At 35.7% G+C, this 14,093-nt stretch overlaps 1 protein-coding gene across 6 annotated transcripts in view; it reads right to left on the minus strand.

Annotated features, from left to right (window-relative positions):
* The window catches only part of ZC3H13 (zinc finger CCCH-type containing 13), a 94,905-nt gene that overhangs the window by 12,277 nt on the left and 68,535 nt on the right, over positions 1 to 14,093 (minus strand). For 3 of the 6 annotated variants that reach the window (XM_081045798.1, XM_081045797.1, XM_081045796.1), the window contains 6 exons: positions 13,855 to 14,046; positions 8,751 to 9,312; positions 7,458 to 7,561; positions 5,845 to 7,026; positions 4,684 to 5,199; positions 617 to 769 (listed from right to left, as the gene is read on the minus strand). In XM_081045798.1, the coding sequence (XP_080901924.1) occupies positions 617 to 769; positions 4,684 to 5,199; positions 5,845 to 7,026; positions 7,458 to 7,561; positions 8,751 to 9,312; positions 13,855 to 14,046 (2,709 nt within the window). Of the gene's footprint in view, positions 1 to 616; positions 770 to 4,683; positions 5,200 to 5,844; positions 7,027 to 7,457; positions 7,562 to 8,750; positions 9,313 to 9,660; positions 9,745 to 13,854; positions 14,047 to 14,093 lie in introns of all 6 variants that reach the window. The other 3 variants (XM_081045794.1, XM_081045793.1, XM_081045795.1) reach the window with 2 other exon arrangements.

The raw sequence follows: 14,093 nt of genomic DNA on the forward strand, positions 1-14,093 counted from the left end.
ATTCTACATACCCAGACAAAGCAGAGACCCTCAGAAGGATAAAAAAAAATTGTTAGTAACAATCAGCCAAATTGGGATGATTGATATATCATCCCAATGATTGATATATATAGTCAGTAGAGTAAGCTCTGGCAAGTGCAAAGTACTAACAAGTAAAAATACTGAATTTAGAAAATTGATAGAAAGAGTCCAAACAGTGTCCAAATATAATTCCAACGACTGTAAATTTTTGAGCAGTCATTGCAAGTTGGTTTGTGGCACCACAATTGTGAAACCCTGTATTATATACATACCATCTAGAACACTGCTAGACAATCAGTATTTGGTTAGATTCCAAGTCATATAAAATATAAATCGTAAACTCTGGAAATCTTACAATTTTGCTATTTTAAATGTGGCCCTTCCCAATTCACAGGCAACGTCTCCTTAAAAATGAGGAGAGCGTATTTTTATAATATTCATTTTATTGGCCTTTCAACATTAATAAAAACATACAGGGGAAAGTTCTAAGTGCCTTTTATCAATTTTTACAGCATGAAAGGAAAGAAAGGAAACCAAAAACACCTTAATATCATAAATTAAATAATTTTTATGTTCAGCCTCTACAAATGATTACCTGGCATCTTCTCCTCATCCTGTTGGTCCTCCCTCTTTTCGGCATCACCTGCCAGAATTTCATCTAGTTCATCATCACTGATGGGCTCGTATCCTTCTCCAGCACCAGATCCTAATGAATGTGTATCATCTAACTTGGATTCGTCATCTCCTGCTAATTGGAAAAGTTAACTTCACGTCAAAGAGAGTGTTAGGAGGGAAGGAACGTCTAAATTAAACTAAAGATGTGCACACTAAAACACTTTGAAAAGCATTTTTTCATTAGAAAATAACATTTTTTAATTATTCTAAAACACTTGATAATTCCAAAAGAAAACTGAAAAATAAAATTCAATTAGTTAAATTCAGTGTATTTTTATTTTTTTAGTTACAAAATTTAATTGTAAGGATAAAGCAGTGGTTATTTGTTAAACCAATCCACATTAACAACTTTGAACTGTACAGGTCCTAGTTTTTAAATAAAGGTGACAAATACCAATCAGATTCTTATAACACTGTTCAGGATCTAAATAAATGTGGTTCTGAATACAGTTCAATGCACAAGGCTAAGAAAATGATAGTGTAATCATCAATAATCAAACCAAAGGTGTAATTTTCCAAACCACTTTTAGTTAAACAAAATTCTAGCTTTTTAAAAGTCTAAAAGTACATAAAACTCATAGCAATCTAGTAAGTTCTACGGGAGATCAAATTTCTACCCTCAAGGGAAAAAGAGAAAATAAAAAAATAGGGGGGCTGTTCCTCCTTGACCTTCTTCCACATTATCTCCTGATTAGAAGAGTGTGGAACGAAAAATTCAAACTCTGAAAAGGTAATGATTTTGAAGGAAGAGTTAGGCAAGTGAATAAATGCTAAAGTACAGCAGTACTTTTAGCTACCAATGAGTTTCTTTGCTCTGGCACTGACATTGTCAGTACAATCTTGGTTGGTGTCAGCCTTTTCTGTGATCTGGTCTATTTGTTGATTTTGAGACTCAATCTCACTGCCCATGTCCAGGGCCATCTTATTTAGACTTCCTATGATATTGCCCACTTGAGTCAGGTTCTCCTCCATTTCACCTTCTCTGATCATCATCAGTTATACTACTACATAAGCAGACAGTTTTGGTAAAGTCTTCTCTGCCTTTCTCATGTCTTTGTTTGGTCTACTGCCTTCTTCTATGTGGTTCACTTGTTCCCCTTGTTCATCCAGCATAGTGATAGTCTTGATTCCTGCATCCTGAGACTCAATGGCTAAACCCAGGATTCTCCTTGTACTTTCTGGAGACTCATCAGTAACCTGGAAAGCCTTCAACTGAATTTCTTCTGATGACAGATTATCCATGATGAATTAAAACTCTTGACAGGCACAGAAACTGAAATGTGGATATTCTCTGTCAAACTTGAAGCTTCCAAGAATCCTGCTTTCTAATTATAAAGAAAACTGATGTAGCTGAGAGGCAGATGTGAAGAGTCACTCCTGGCATGGCCACAGGTCATTCTGCAGGACATCCCCTTTCTGAGAACTCAAAGTGCTGCCTAGTACTTCTTTTTTTCTTCCCAAGCAGTCCCAGCCACTTCCCTCTGGCACAGCAGCTTGGACGCCACCTGACCTGACTGGGAGCTACACCCTTCTTACGCCCGCCCCTGTGCCTAGTTATATTTAGCTTCAATGGCAAGAATACAATATGAACAGCAATATCGTAACAGGTTCGAAGAGACAATTAAAATATGAAAAATAAAAGTTTCCACTAACATATTAATAATGATTCTGTGATGTTAATTTCTTATAATACAACTTCAAGTAAATCCAGGAAAATCTAATTCAAAAAGGATGCATTAATTTCTTTACCTAAAATTATTAAAAAAACTTGAAAACTTATTAATATAATTGATTTGAAACTTTAATCTTAAGTTCATAATATTTAGCTCATTATGAAGGACTTTATAGCAGTTAGGTAAAAATGTAAACATGCCATTTATTCTCCCATCTCCAAATTCATCTTCCCTACCCCAGTGTTATCCTTTAATTAATGAATATAATTTTAAGAATGCTGTAATACAATTTAAAAATATGTTTGTTAGTACCACTGGTGTATATTCTATTTCTTTATTTTACCAACATTTCTAACCACCGATGTAAGCTAAGCTTTGTCTCCTGGTCGGTTAGCTGTGAAATTTAATTATCCTAAAATTACAGAGTAAAAAATAAAATAAAATAAAATAAAATAAAATTACAGAGCACATTTAATGTTTCTAATCACTAGTTATCCATACACTTTACTGAGTTTACAACACTGGTTTTAAAAATGCAACAATATGCTTTTTAGATAAAATTTTGCAACAAATAAAATATAATAAACTATGACATGTTTATAAAGATTCTAATAATTTTCTGTTCTATTAAATTCTATAGTAACCTCCCCAAGACCTCACCAATTCACTTGTAAGATAACCAATTTTAATAACCTCATTATGTAAAAATATACACCTAAATTAATAAATGCAAATATAGGATTTTTAATTTTTCAAGTTTATCCAACTCATTTTCCTACTCTAAGTGAATAAAATGTTTCATCTCACAGTAGGTAATTCACCTATAAATTTCTACGCTATCTTATTTAGGACCACAACTGATGAATGATAGAAATAAGGGGAACAGACTCCCGTCACAAAAGAACTATTATAATCATTTGTTCACTTACGTATTCCATTATACGCAAGGCTGTACTTCACAAATTGATGCTATCGTAACTTACAATTGAGGTGAAAATGTAATGTGAAGAAGGTTGAGGTAGAAGTGTTTTTGTCAAGTAGAAAAACTATGTAACAGATGACATATTGGAATCTTCAACCAGATAACCAAAAGGTGTAAGGACGTTTATAGTTTTAAAAGACTGAATTTTACTCTGTGCCCAATGCTACAATACAATATGGCAAATAAAAAGAGTAATAAAATTATACTGCTTATATACTAAGTATCCCAGAAGCTTCTTGGGGGCTTGAAATGGAGAGGTAATGTCAAAACAATTGTGTAAGCACTGGTATGAGAACTAGACAGTCCCATGGAGGCAAAATTTCCAGGAGAATTCTCAGGGAAGCCATCATTAGTGGTACCGTAGGCTATAATTCACCAAAGAATAAAATGTAGGGCAAGTATGTATAGGAAAAACATTTTCATTTATCAACCATTTACTGTGTTCTTGCTATAGTCTCAAAGATAAAGGAATGAAAAGCTATGGTCCTTTACAAAGGAGTACAGTATAGTGGAGATAAAACCATAGAAAAATAATTTTAACATAGTGCAGGGATGCCATCAAAGATGTATAAACAAGGTGACGTCATTTTTAAAGAGTAAGCACCGTTAGCAGAGAAGGCTCCTCAGAGGAAATAATACATAAACTGGGACTTGCAGTTTGAAGAAAAAAGAAAAGATAAAAGGGAAAAAAGGTCTATCGGGCAATGGGAAAAGCAGGTACGAAGAGGGTTAGACGATGTAGCCCATTCCGAGAATGCAGATGCATGAGTCAGTCTATACGATAGATGGGGGTTGAAGGACAGAGGGGTAGGGGTGACATTCCACACAACAAGCTGGTTCTGAGGGAGCCAAACGGTTGATGTGGACTTCTGAGGGTTCCTCATTCTAGGAGTGGGGAGTGCCAGCAGGATTCCATAGTCAATCTGTCATTAAGTGTTATTATTTCACACATTTGTTTTCAACTGCTCTAGAACACAGGAACCACTGATAGTTTTTGAATCCCTCTCTGAACCAAGAAGTCACTTCAATTTTCAAGATTGTTTTAAACATCTAAGAAAAAGAAGTGATGACTATTTTCAACATCTACAGACACTACATCTAAGTTACCTTTTATTTCATTCAGGCTTATCTCAATCAAGTCTGCCTTGACAATACTAATGAAGGGAACACATTTTAAAATATGATATGACTTTTCCTTATAAAATTTACTTTCCCTAAAAAACAATGGAGTGAATACACATAGCAGATTACCTTTTAAAAGAAAGTATTTGTTTCCTGTGAAATCGGAAAAGAAATGGAGCAGTATAACAGACAAAAAGGTGTGATACCCACCTTCCACACTCTCAGTTCTTTCAGCTTTATTTATATCTTCAAATCCCTGTACAGATGCTAGATCTTTATCCATTCTTTCTTTATCCAAAGTTATAGAGTCTCGGGAAGTGCCTTCTAAGTCTCTTTCATGTTCACTCTCCAGTTTTGCTTCACTGCGTTTTACAGACTCCATTTGAGAACAACTTTCGAAAGTTCTGTCTCTGTCTCTGTCCCTTTCCATGGAATCAGAAATCAGTCGCTCTCTTTCCCTGTCCAAGTCTCTCCTTTTGTCTCGTTCTCTCTCTCGTTCCCGTAGTCTATCTCGGTCTCTGTTCCGTGACCAATCTTTATCAGCATCTCGATCCCATTCTCTCTGCCTTGTATCTCTCCTCTCTCTCTCCCGCTCTCTCTCGTGCTCATATCGATCTCGTTCTTGAAGCCTATCTCTGCTATCAAATGACCCAGACCTTGAATGAACCTGTCGATCTGACTCAGGAGAACTTCTTCTTGAACTATGGCTTCTTGAATCTTGGCGATCTAAAATAAATATACCATAAACAGAGTTAACACGTGACAAAAAGAGCAACAAAATACTTCATTTTAGGGTTCTTTAAAACTTACAATTTACCTTTTTCTATATTTATTCCCAATTCCCCAAAAAACACACTTGAAGAAAAAAACTGATCTCTCAAAGTACTAATTAAAATATGTGAAAAGCATATTTCCTTGTCTATTTCCACTACAACCACAAAATATCCTCAAAGAAATAAGTACATAAAATGGTTAAACATTAATAGAACTGATCACTTCGTTATTGGGTCCCTTCCTATCCCCGTACTTTATTTTCTGTGGTCAAAAGAGAATGAATTGACTGCTGGGAGAGCAGAAAGGTTAAAATTTTAGGCATCAACAAGGGATTGAAATACATTAAAGTTCTTCTACTGAGATATACTACTAAAATCTTGATATTAAGCAGATTGACATCACTCAATGTACCTTTATTATAATATTGCCATTAGTGTGGTAACAGCTAACATTTTGGTGGGATGGGTAAGCTTCTATTTTAAGTTCCCTGAAATTTAAGCACATTAAATTACCAATTTAGCCATTCACTTTAAAATTACAATTTGTACAAAATACACTAACAGAAAATACTGGCTAGACTATAATTCAACTTATCACCTGAAGAAGTACTTCGACTGGGTTCCCCACGCTTTAACTGATCAATCCTTGATTTTCTCTCTCCTGTGATTTCCAGGCTTTTTGTTTTTTCTCTGTCTCTTGAGCCACTATGTAGTACTCTCTTTCGACTACTCTGGTCATCTCCACTTCGATGGGCAGAATCATTGGATGGGGAGCGCAGACGCCCAGATGTATAACTGCGATTACTCCGATTGCTGCCAAGGCTGCTGCTCCTCTTCTGATCCACTGGCTTGCGATGTGGTGCATCTTCTATAGATACATGAGGTGCCTCTGCTTTTTCCACTCGTGCTTTATGGCCTTTCCTATGTGAGTCTTCACCGGTAAAAGCTGCACTGGCGGTACTGGTGAGGGAGGCAGATGTGCTGAAGGTGCTGGTGGCAGCTGCAGTAGCGGCAAGAGTACCAGGGGCAGTGGCAGTAGCCAGAGGAGGAGGAGGAGGAGGGAGGGAAGACGGGGAAGGGGTCCTTCCAGGAGTAGCAGCTGCGGCAGCATGCTCTGTCACCTCTGCACGGTCAGGCACATCCTCATCAGACCAGTCACTGAACGCTGTATCTTCTTTTCTCGAATGATCTCCTACAGTCGCATCCTTATCATTGGAAATTTCGACCAATTCCTCTTTGGTTGTTATAGGGGGAGTCCGGGGGCCTCTCTTCTTCTTACTCAGCTGGGCTGCTTCTTCATCGGAAATATCAGAGTCACCTCTGGATCTTTTATGTTTTTTTTCAATACTTTTCTTCTTCTGTCCTTTTTTTGGTGAAAATACTTGACTATCTTCAGATGCTGTCTCTGTGCTACCCCTCTCTAGTCCAACATCATCCTCTTTCTTTTTCTTAATAGGTTTCTTTTGAATTTTTGCCTTTTTCTTGTTTTCATCATGAGTTCCATCAGATGTGTCTCGGTCTTCAGATGGATGGTGTCCTATCATGTCTTGGGCCCGAGTCCGTGAGCTTTCTGTGATTTCTATCTGTTCTCTTTGCTTATCTACAGAAGAAATTTTCTCTTTGAGCTCTAGCTCTTCATAGCGCCTTGAACTCTCTTTTCTTTCTAGTTTCCGATCTTCCTCTTTCCATCTACCCTGCCTGTCTTCTGAAAGGTGTGATGGACTGAGAGAATGAGATTCTTGAGGTCGTACAACCTGGCTCAAGAGTCTGTGTCTTTCATCTATACAAAAAGATAAAAATAATCACACGTTCACCAAGTTAACAAACATTGCATGTTATATATAAATAATAATAAACCAATCTCTGATTTTCATTTTAAAACTTGTAAAATGGCAATAACTTCAGTAAAAATAAAAATATGGTTTTACTACAAAGAGTAGTAAATGACAGCACCATTATATTAGGTTGGTGCAAAAGTAACTATGGTTTAAAAAGTTAAAAATTGCAAGAACCGCAATTACTTTTGCACCAACCTAATAATAAAATAACTATATTTCTAACATGTACGTTAGTCACACAGAAGATATTCAGAGGCAGCAGAGCAAGAAAAATTTTAAATCTTAATTCATCATTTCCTACTAATGTCAAAAAATGGTCTCATGGTTACAAATGAATATGAATGAGGAGACACAGAAAATAGACTCCACTTACTTTTATCATCTCCGCTGTTGTAGGCGTCACTGTCGGGAGAATGTTCTCGTCGGCGCTTAGGTGACTGACGAGGGCTAGGACTCCCTTCGTTTCTATAGCGTTTTCTAAATTGGACAAACAAATGTAATTTATAAAATTCCAGGAGGTGATCTACCTCACCCCAACCTTATTCCACCTCACCCCAACCTTATTCCACCTCACTCCACTTTACTCGACCTCACACCAACCTTATTCCAATCTCACTCTACCTTACTCCACCCTCATTCCACTTCACTCCACCTTTCTCCAACCTTACTACTATCAGTAAAAATGGTGATGATGAGGGTGTTGTTAAGATTAAATGAGAAAATACATATGAAGTACTGCATTTATGAAGCACTTGAAGTACTGCATTTATGAAGCACTTGATAAACAACTTTTTATTAACCTTTGAAGATTTTAAATTTGGTTTAAAATTATGAATAAAAACTCCAAGGCTTATTTATTAAAAAAAAAAAAAATTCCAGGAGGTGAAAAAGATTTCATTACTACAATTTTTACTATTATTTCTTCACTATAACTAGAATATATAATTGTAGGATAGCAATATTGTCAAACTATATCATACAAAGGGTATTTAGCATCTTAACAAAATTCTTCATTTGTTAAGAATTATAATTGTGAACTTAAAATACATGGCAGCATATTTTCCTTTCATTATACATGAGAATAACTCAAGTGAAAATCATTACATTTAAATACTGCAAGGTGGTAACATACAGTAGAGGAATCAATATACTAATGAACCCTTTACTAAAACTTATTCATTTTATATTTTTATGATACAGAAATACCTTATGTTGGGAAGTCAAATAAAAAACATGTTGGCTTTAGAATCACAAAAGTGAGTTCAACTTATAGCCATGTTACTTATTATGCAACCTTAGGTAAATTCCTTGAAGTCATTTAACTTTAGCTTTCTTCTCTGAAAGCAGGGGGAAAAATGAGGGTCCGAATCATTTTATGTTGGTTTCCAGTTAAAATACACAGCAGTTGAATAAGTTAATGTGCCATCGAAAATGTAACATAAATAATGATTGATTATGTCCCCTGGATATAGAGGTATAGAATGGGGCAACTATTATTTTTTTCCAGACAATTCTAAGATCTTATTATAATAAAATTGGAATACAGGAAAATGTAGAGGAAAAAGAATTAACAAGACATTAGGAGCACACTGAAAAGCATTAAATGGAACTTTTGAATTCTTTACTGAAATGTAACTTTAATAAACTGATTCACAATCAGTCTTACTTTGATTTTCTCTCATCATGTCCATCTCTTAGATTTCTGTCTTCTCGGATATCTTCTCGCTTTTCTCTGCGGTCCTCACGTCCTTTGTCTTTGTCTTCCCAATCCCTTTGACGTTCTCTTTCTTTATCCCTTTCTCTTGCTCTTTCTCGTTCTCGCTCTCGCTCTCTCTCCCTCTCCCGTTCTCGGTCTCTCTCCCTCTCTCTTTCTTCTCTCTCCCGTTCCCGTTCTTTTTCCCTATCTCGCTCCCTCTCTCTTTCCCTCTCTCTATCATGGTCACGATCTCTATCTCTTTCACGGTCTCTCTCTTTTTCTCTTTCTCTTTCCCTCTCCCGTTCCCTAGCACGCTCTCTTTCTAGTTCTCTTTCCTTCTCTCTTTCCCGATCCCGCTCACGTTCCCGCTCTCTTTCCCGCTCTCTGTCACGTTCTCGTTCCCGATCTCTTTCTCTAGCCCTTTCATCTCTTCTATCATCCACTCTGTCTACTCTTCGTTCCTCTCTTCTTTCATCACGCTCAAGCTCGTCACTCCTTCCCTGATGTCGAATTGGTGAGCTTGGTCTTTGATCTACAATGAAAATCAAGTTTTGTCAGTGATTAATTTGACAGATAACCTATTGGTAAGAAAGTATGGCAAATCTCAAATTTTATCTGTGTACAGGATCACAGTGGCAATAAATACAAATCAGGTACTATCTTTACATTTAATTCAATCATCCAATAATCACCCCTAGATGTTTAAAAATATTGTTTGCTTAAAGGCTATTTTCATTTGCCTTCTAACTAACATGTTTTCTGCTCCCCATCAACTCCCACCCACCTCCCGTTGATCCACCTTTGATCTTTCTCTGCATGCTCCCTACCCTACCTCCAGCCCACTGCTCCAACCCCACTTTCTGCCATCTCTACCCTTCACCTCTGATCTTCTCTGTCCCCCCAGCAGGACCTGAGAACACTGGTGGCAAAGGATAGGGGCAGCAGGAGGTGTAGAACATAGGAGCTGAAGGAAAAAAAAAATTTCCCTCGTAAGTCACACCTCTAATTTCAGGCAAAAATATACACACATCAAAGTGCAGCTATTATGTGAGAAAAATATAGAACAAAACAAATATTTGTTGCTGCAATATCAGTTTATCATAGACTAGAATATTAAGGGTACTGATTCTTAGCAATCTTAAAATCAAATGTAAAAAGTATTTCATGTGATATGTATTTATAACTACTAAAAAATTAAGTTTTATTTAATCGTGTAACTGATTACTCAGATGAAGAGCTGTTTTCTTAAAAATATTAACTGGTAATCTCATCACATTATATGTATGTGTGTGTGTGTGTATATGTATACATATATATATATATATATGTATGAATTTTTTTCAATACACGAATCATATAAACACAGAGAAAATAAATGCATGATGCCCAAATGCCCAGTTGAGCAGGAAATTAGTGTAGGATTAAAAAAATGTGTAAGAAAATGGCATGAACTCTTTCATGGAGATAGTCATTTTTGAAATTAGGTCACTGTGGTAGGATCTAGGCTACTGTGATGCTTCTACTTTCATATTATATAATAATGTTTATTGGTTAATTAGAAAGGTCATACTACAATATGGCCAACAGGTTTGCAAGTGACATATCTAACAATCAACTTATTAAGGAGAATAATTTTCGGATAGTCCTGGGGAAGGATTCAATATATTTAATAGTAATTTGAATTTCCTTTCTTACCAAAGATGAAAAAGACAAGAATTACACATATTTATTCTTTAGAGGTTATACATTGATAGAGAAGCTCATAGAATTTTAATGCTAAAACTAAATCTTGTCCAGCCCTTTCCCCCCTTTTCTTCTTAAAACACAGAAATTATGGTCTAGAAGTTAATTTGCCTAAGTCACAGAGACAGTAAATACATTAGGACGTTAAGACTAGAAGTCAGTTCTCTTAAACACTTTTTTACTTTTGCTGAAGCCAACTTAAATTTAAAATGGTTCTATTGTACTACATTTTCAATTCCCAGAATGGTATATGACTGTTTGAATTCCCGGTTTGGGGGTCATATTAATGTCACAATGATTACAAAGGAAGCTAAAACAAATTCAATACTGCAACTTACAGTAATTCCTACTTGAAATATCTGATTGTAGCAAAGTCAGGGGGAAAGACTGACCACTCACTCTTTTTTGACATATAAAAACTCTGTATTTCCAACAAAAATGACAATGTTTCTTACTTCAAAGAAAATAGAAACTGTAAAAACACCTTTCGAATATGTCTAAACTATCTTCTCTATCTTTCTCTCAAAATGTGTTCTTTGAAGATGTGCTTCTCTTCATGTATTTCCTTATCTTAATGAATGACATACTCATTCGTGAAAGCTGGAAATCTCTGAGTTATCCAAGTCCTACCATATTCAAGTACCATTAATTTTACTCTTAAAATATGTCTGTCTGTCTGTCTTCCACTTCCTCTCTTCGTCTCTACAGTTAATATTATTAACTAAAAATTCGGTCAGTTCTTAGATGTCTACGTCATCAACAGTCTAACTGGTTGGTATTCTTGTCTTCAGTCTTTCCCCAGACTCTCTTATACTTTTTTGATGAAAACTTTGTTTTTCCAGTTGCTTAAAAGCAGTTACCTTATAGGTAGTGAAAAGGCAATTAAATCCAAAAATTTCAGCTTGACTTACAGGCCTGACAACCTGGCCAATCGACTCTCATAAATCCTTTTTCTAAGTTTCTTTCCTTTTATAACAATCTAACAATTACAGCATACCTCTACACCAATCTCCTAATTCTTTACTATTTCAAAACATGTATCTTTCAGTCTATGTGTCTGCACATGCTGTACCCTCTCCCTGCAAAGTGTTTCTTCCATCATTTCTCTGGCAAACTCTCATCCTTCACGCCTTAATTCAGATGTCCCCTCCTTAGGAAGATTTTTGGATTTCCACAGAATCCTGTTTGCTCCTTTGTCTTCTCACAGAACTTTATATAATAGTAGCATTTATCACACTTTGTCTATTTGTACCCTAATTAGCCTGTGAAGATTTAAATTCCTGAGCTCAGAACAACGTACCTGCGGACATCTCTACCCTCAGCTTCTATTAATTTCCCTATTGGTCACCATATCCTAGTCACATGGGTCTTTTTTCAAACTCTAGGACATATTAAGAGATTTCCCATCCCTGGGATTTGGCGCATACTCTTTCCTCTGCATGGAATGTTCTTACCCTCAATCTCTGCAATACTAACTTCTTCCCTTGCATTTATGCCTCTGCATAAATGTCATTTCCTCAAATTTTTCAGAAACACTCTATCTAGCTAAAGAAGGTCCTTACCTTATCCTTTATTTCTATCTGGGTCCCTTGTTTGTTTTCTTGATAGCACTCAATAATTATTTCTTTTTTTCTTTTTTGGGGAGGAGTGGTAATCTTCCTCCCTATTAAGTTCTATAAGCACAAGGACTATTATACTCCAACAACTTAGCAAAGTGCATGGGGACTCAGTAAACATTTGTAGAATATATCATTAACCTCAAAAATATATTTCTAATCCAATCATACAACTGATACTTATTGAAGTTGTTATAGTACAGTAAAATAGAAAGAGAACAGGACTTGCAGAAGACTCCAAGTCTTCTGAGTTCCAGCTCTGGAACTTATGTCTCTGTAATATTGAAAAAATCACTACCTTTCTCTTAGCTCAAACCATTGAAACATGAAGCATGGATCTTCTTATCAAACATATATTCGCAGGGACATTGTTAAGATAAAAGGATTTTAAAGGAATCTATATGTATATATATTCTTTGACTTAATATCCTTTACAATATTAAGTCGGAGTATGTATATAAAGCAACTATCACAGTTTTTGGTAACTCAATGTATGTGTTGAACTAAATATAAGATTAAAGCCAAACACTATTACTGAATTAAGGCATGACATGAGAAAAATCTGAGCTAAGATATGAAACTATAAAAAACAACAACAAAAACAAATATAAAAAAAGCATTACCAGGATATGGTGTTAAAGAGAGTAAAAAGAGGTGAACTAGCATTCAGGAAAAAATAATTTCAGATATGAGCAAAGAATATATAAACACCAGCTTTATCTGTAACTAAAGAAATCATATACATCTTTTAACCAAAATGCATTAGGCTTACCCCAACAAACTCAACCCAACCAACTCTGATCTCATCCACATCTCTCATCTCAACTATTCTCCCCAAAGTACATTGTGCTTAGAGACTTCATTCCTTCCATTACTGCTCATATCAAGATACACCATCACCTCTTTGATTCAGCTCACTATGAAGTATGAACATCCAATTCCCTATTCCCTCAAGTTTCATACTTTATTAATCTCAGCATTATAGCAAATGCAAACCTTATTTTAGTAACTAGTCAAAGTTAGTAAGACCTTCATAAAATCTTAAATGTTTAAGGCCCTAATATGTACGGTCAATAAAAGCTTGTTAAAGAAAGTACGTATCACCTTTCTTAAATTGTCTTCTAGTAATCTTGCTTCAAAATTGATTTAAGAGGTCATTTAATAAAGTAACAGAAAACAAGATACAAAATTAGCTAAAGCAAGCATTACATATTCTAAGGAAGGAACATGAATAAAATGTTTCTCCAAACAATCCCCAGCCATATTATTATCATTTTTTTCTTGTTTCTCTCTGGCATTCTTTACAAGACTGTTTATCATAGGTAGTGAGTGAGTGGCCAGGACACTCAGATGAGAAAGTTTAAGTATCTCCTGAATTTGAAATGCCTGGAACGGCCCGCAAGCATCTACATTTTTTAAAAGGTTGTGAGCTACTTGGTTAAGGGGACAGACTTACAACAGGGCACCTCAGTTCTTGCAGTATGCAAGTACCTATTACCTCAGTATCTAAACTATTGCCAATAGGTACTGGTAGCCAGCTATTTACATTCTCTCCCCTAAACTAAGTAAACAAGAAAGATTAAGAGTGAATACAGTAGTTTTAAATGTGTCAACAAGCAAAGATATTAAGACATATAAAAAAGTAAATGGATAAGTTTTAAAGAAACAATTCTTCCAATGTTGGTCACCATTTAGTAATATTCCATTTGACAAACCTCTCTCTCTGTTGTCACGACGGTCTCTCTCTCCATGTCTTCTCTCAAAGGAAGAATCCCTTGTTTGGTCTCTGCTGTCTCTTTCAGGATATCTGTCTCTTTCAGGGTAACTACTTCGAGTTTCCCAGCTGTCATGATAGTTGCTACTACTACTGTGACTGTCAATTTGAGAACTTCTTGTGCCTCGACTTCCTAAAGAAAGAATATTCACACAAATGTTTAAACATAGGTATTTTATT

Source organism: Rhinolophus hipposideros (assembly GCF_964194185.1).
Source record: "Rhinolophus hipposideros genome assembly, chromosome: 4".
NCBI classification, from domain to species: domain Eukaryota; kingdom Metazoa; phylum Chordata; class Mammalia; order Chiroptera; family Rhinolophidae; genus Rhinolophus; species Rhinolophus hipposideros.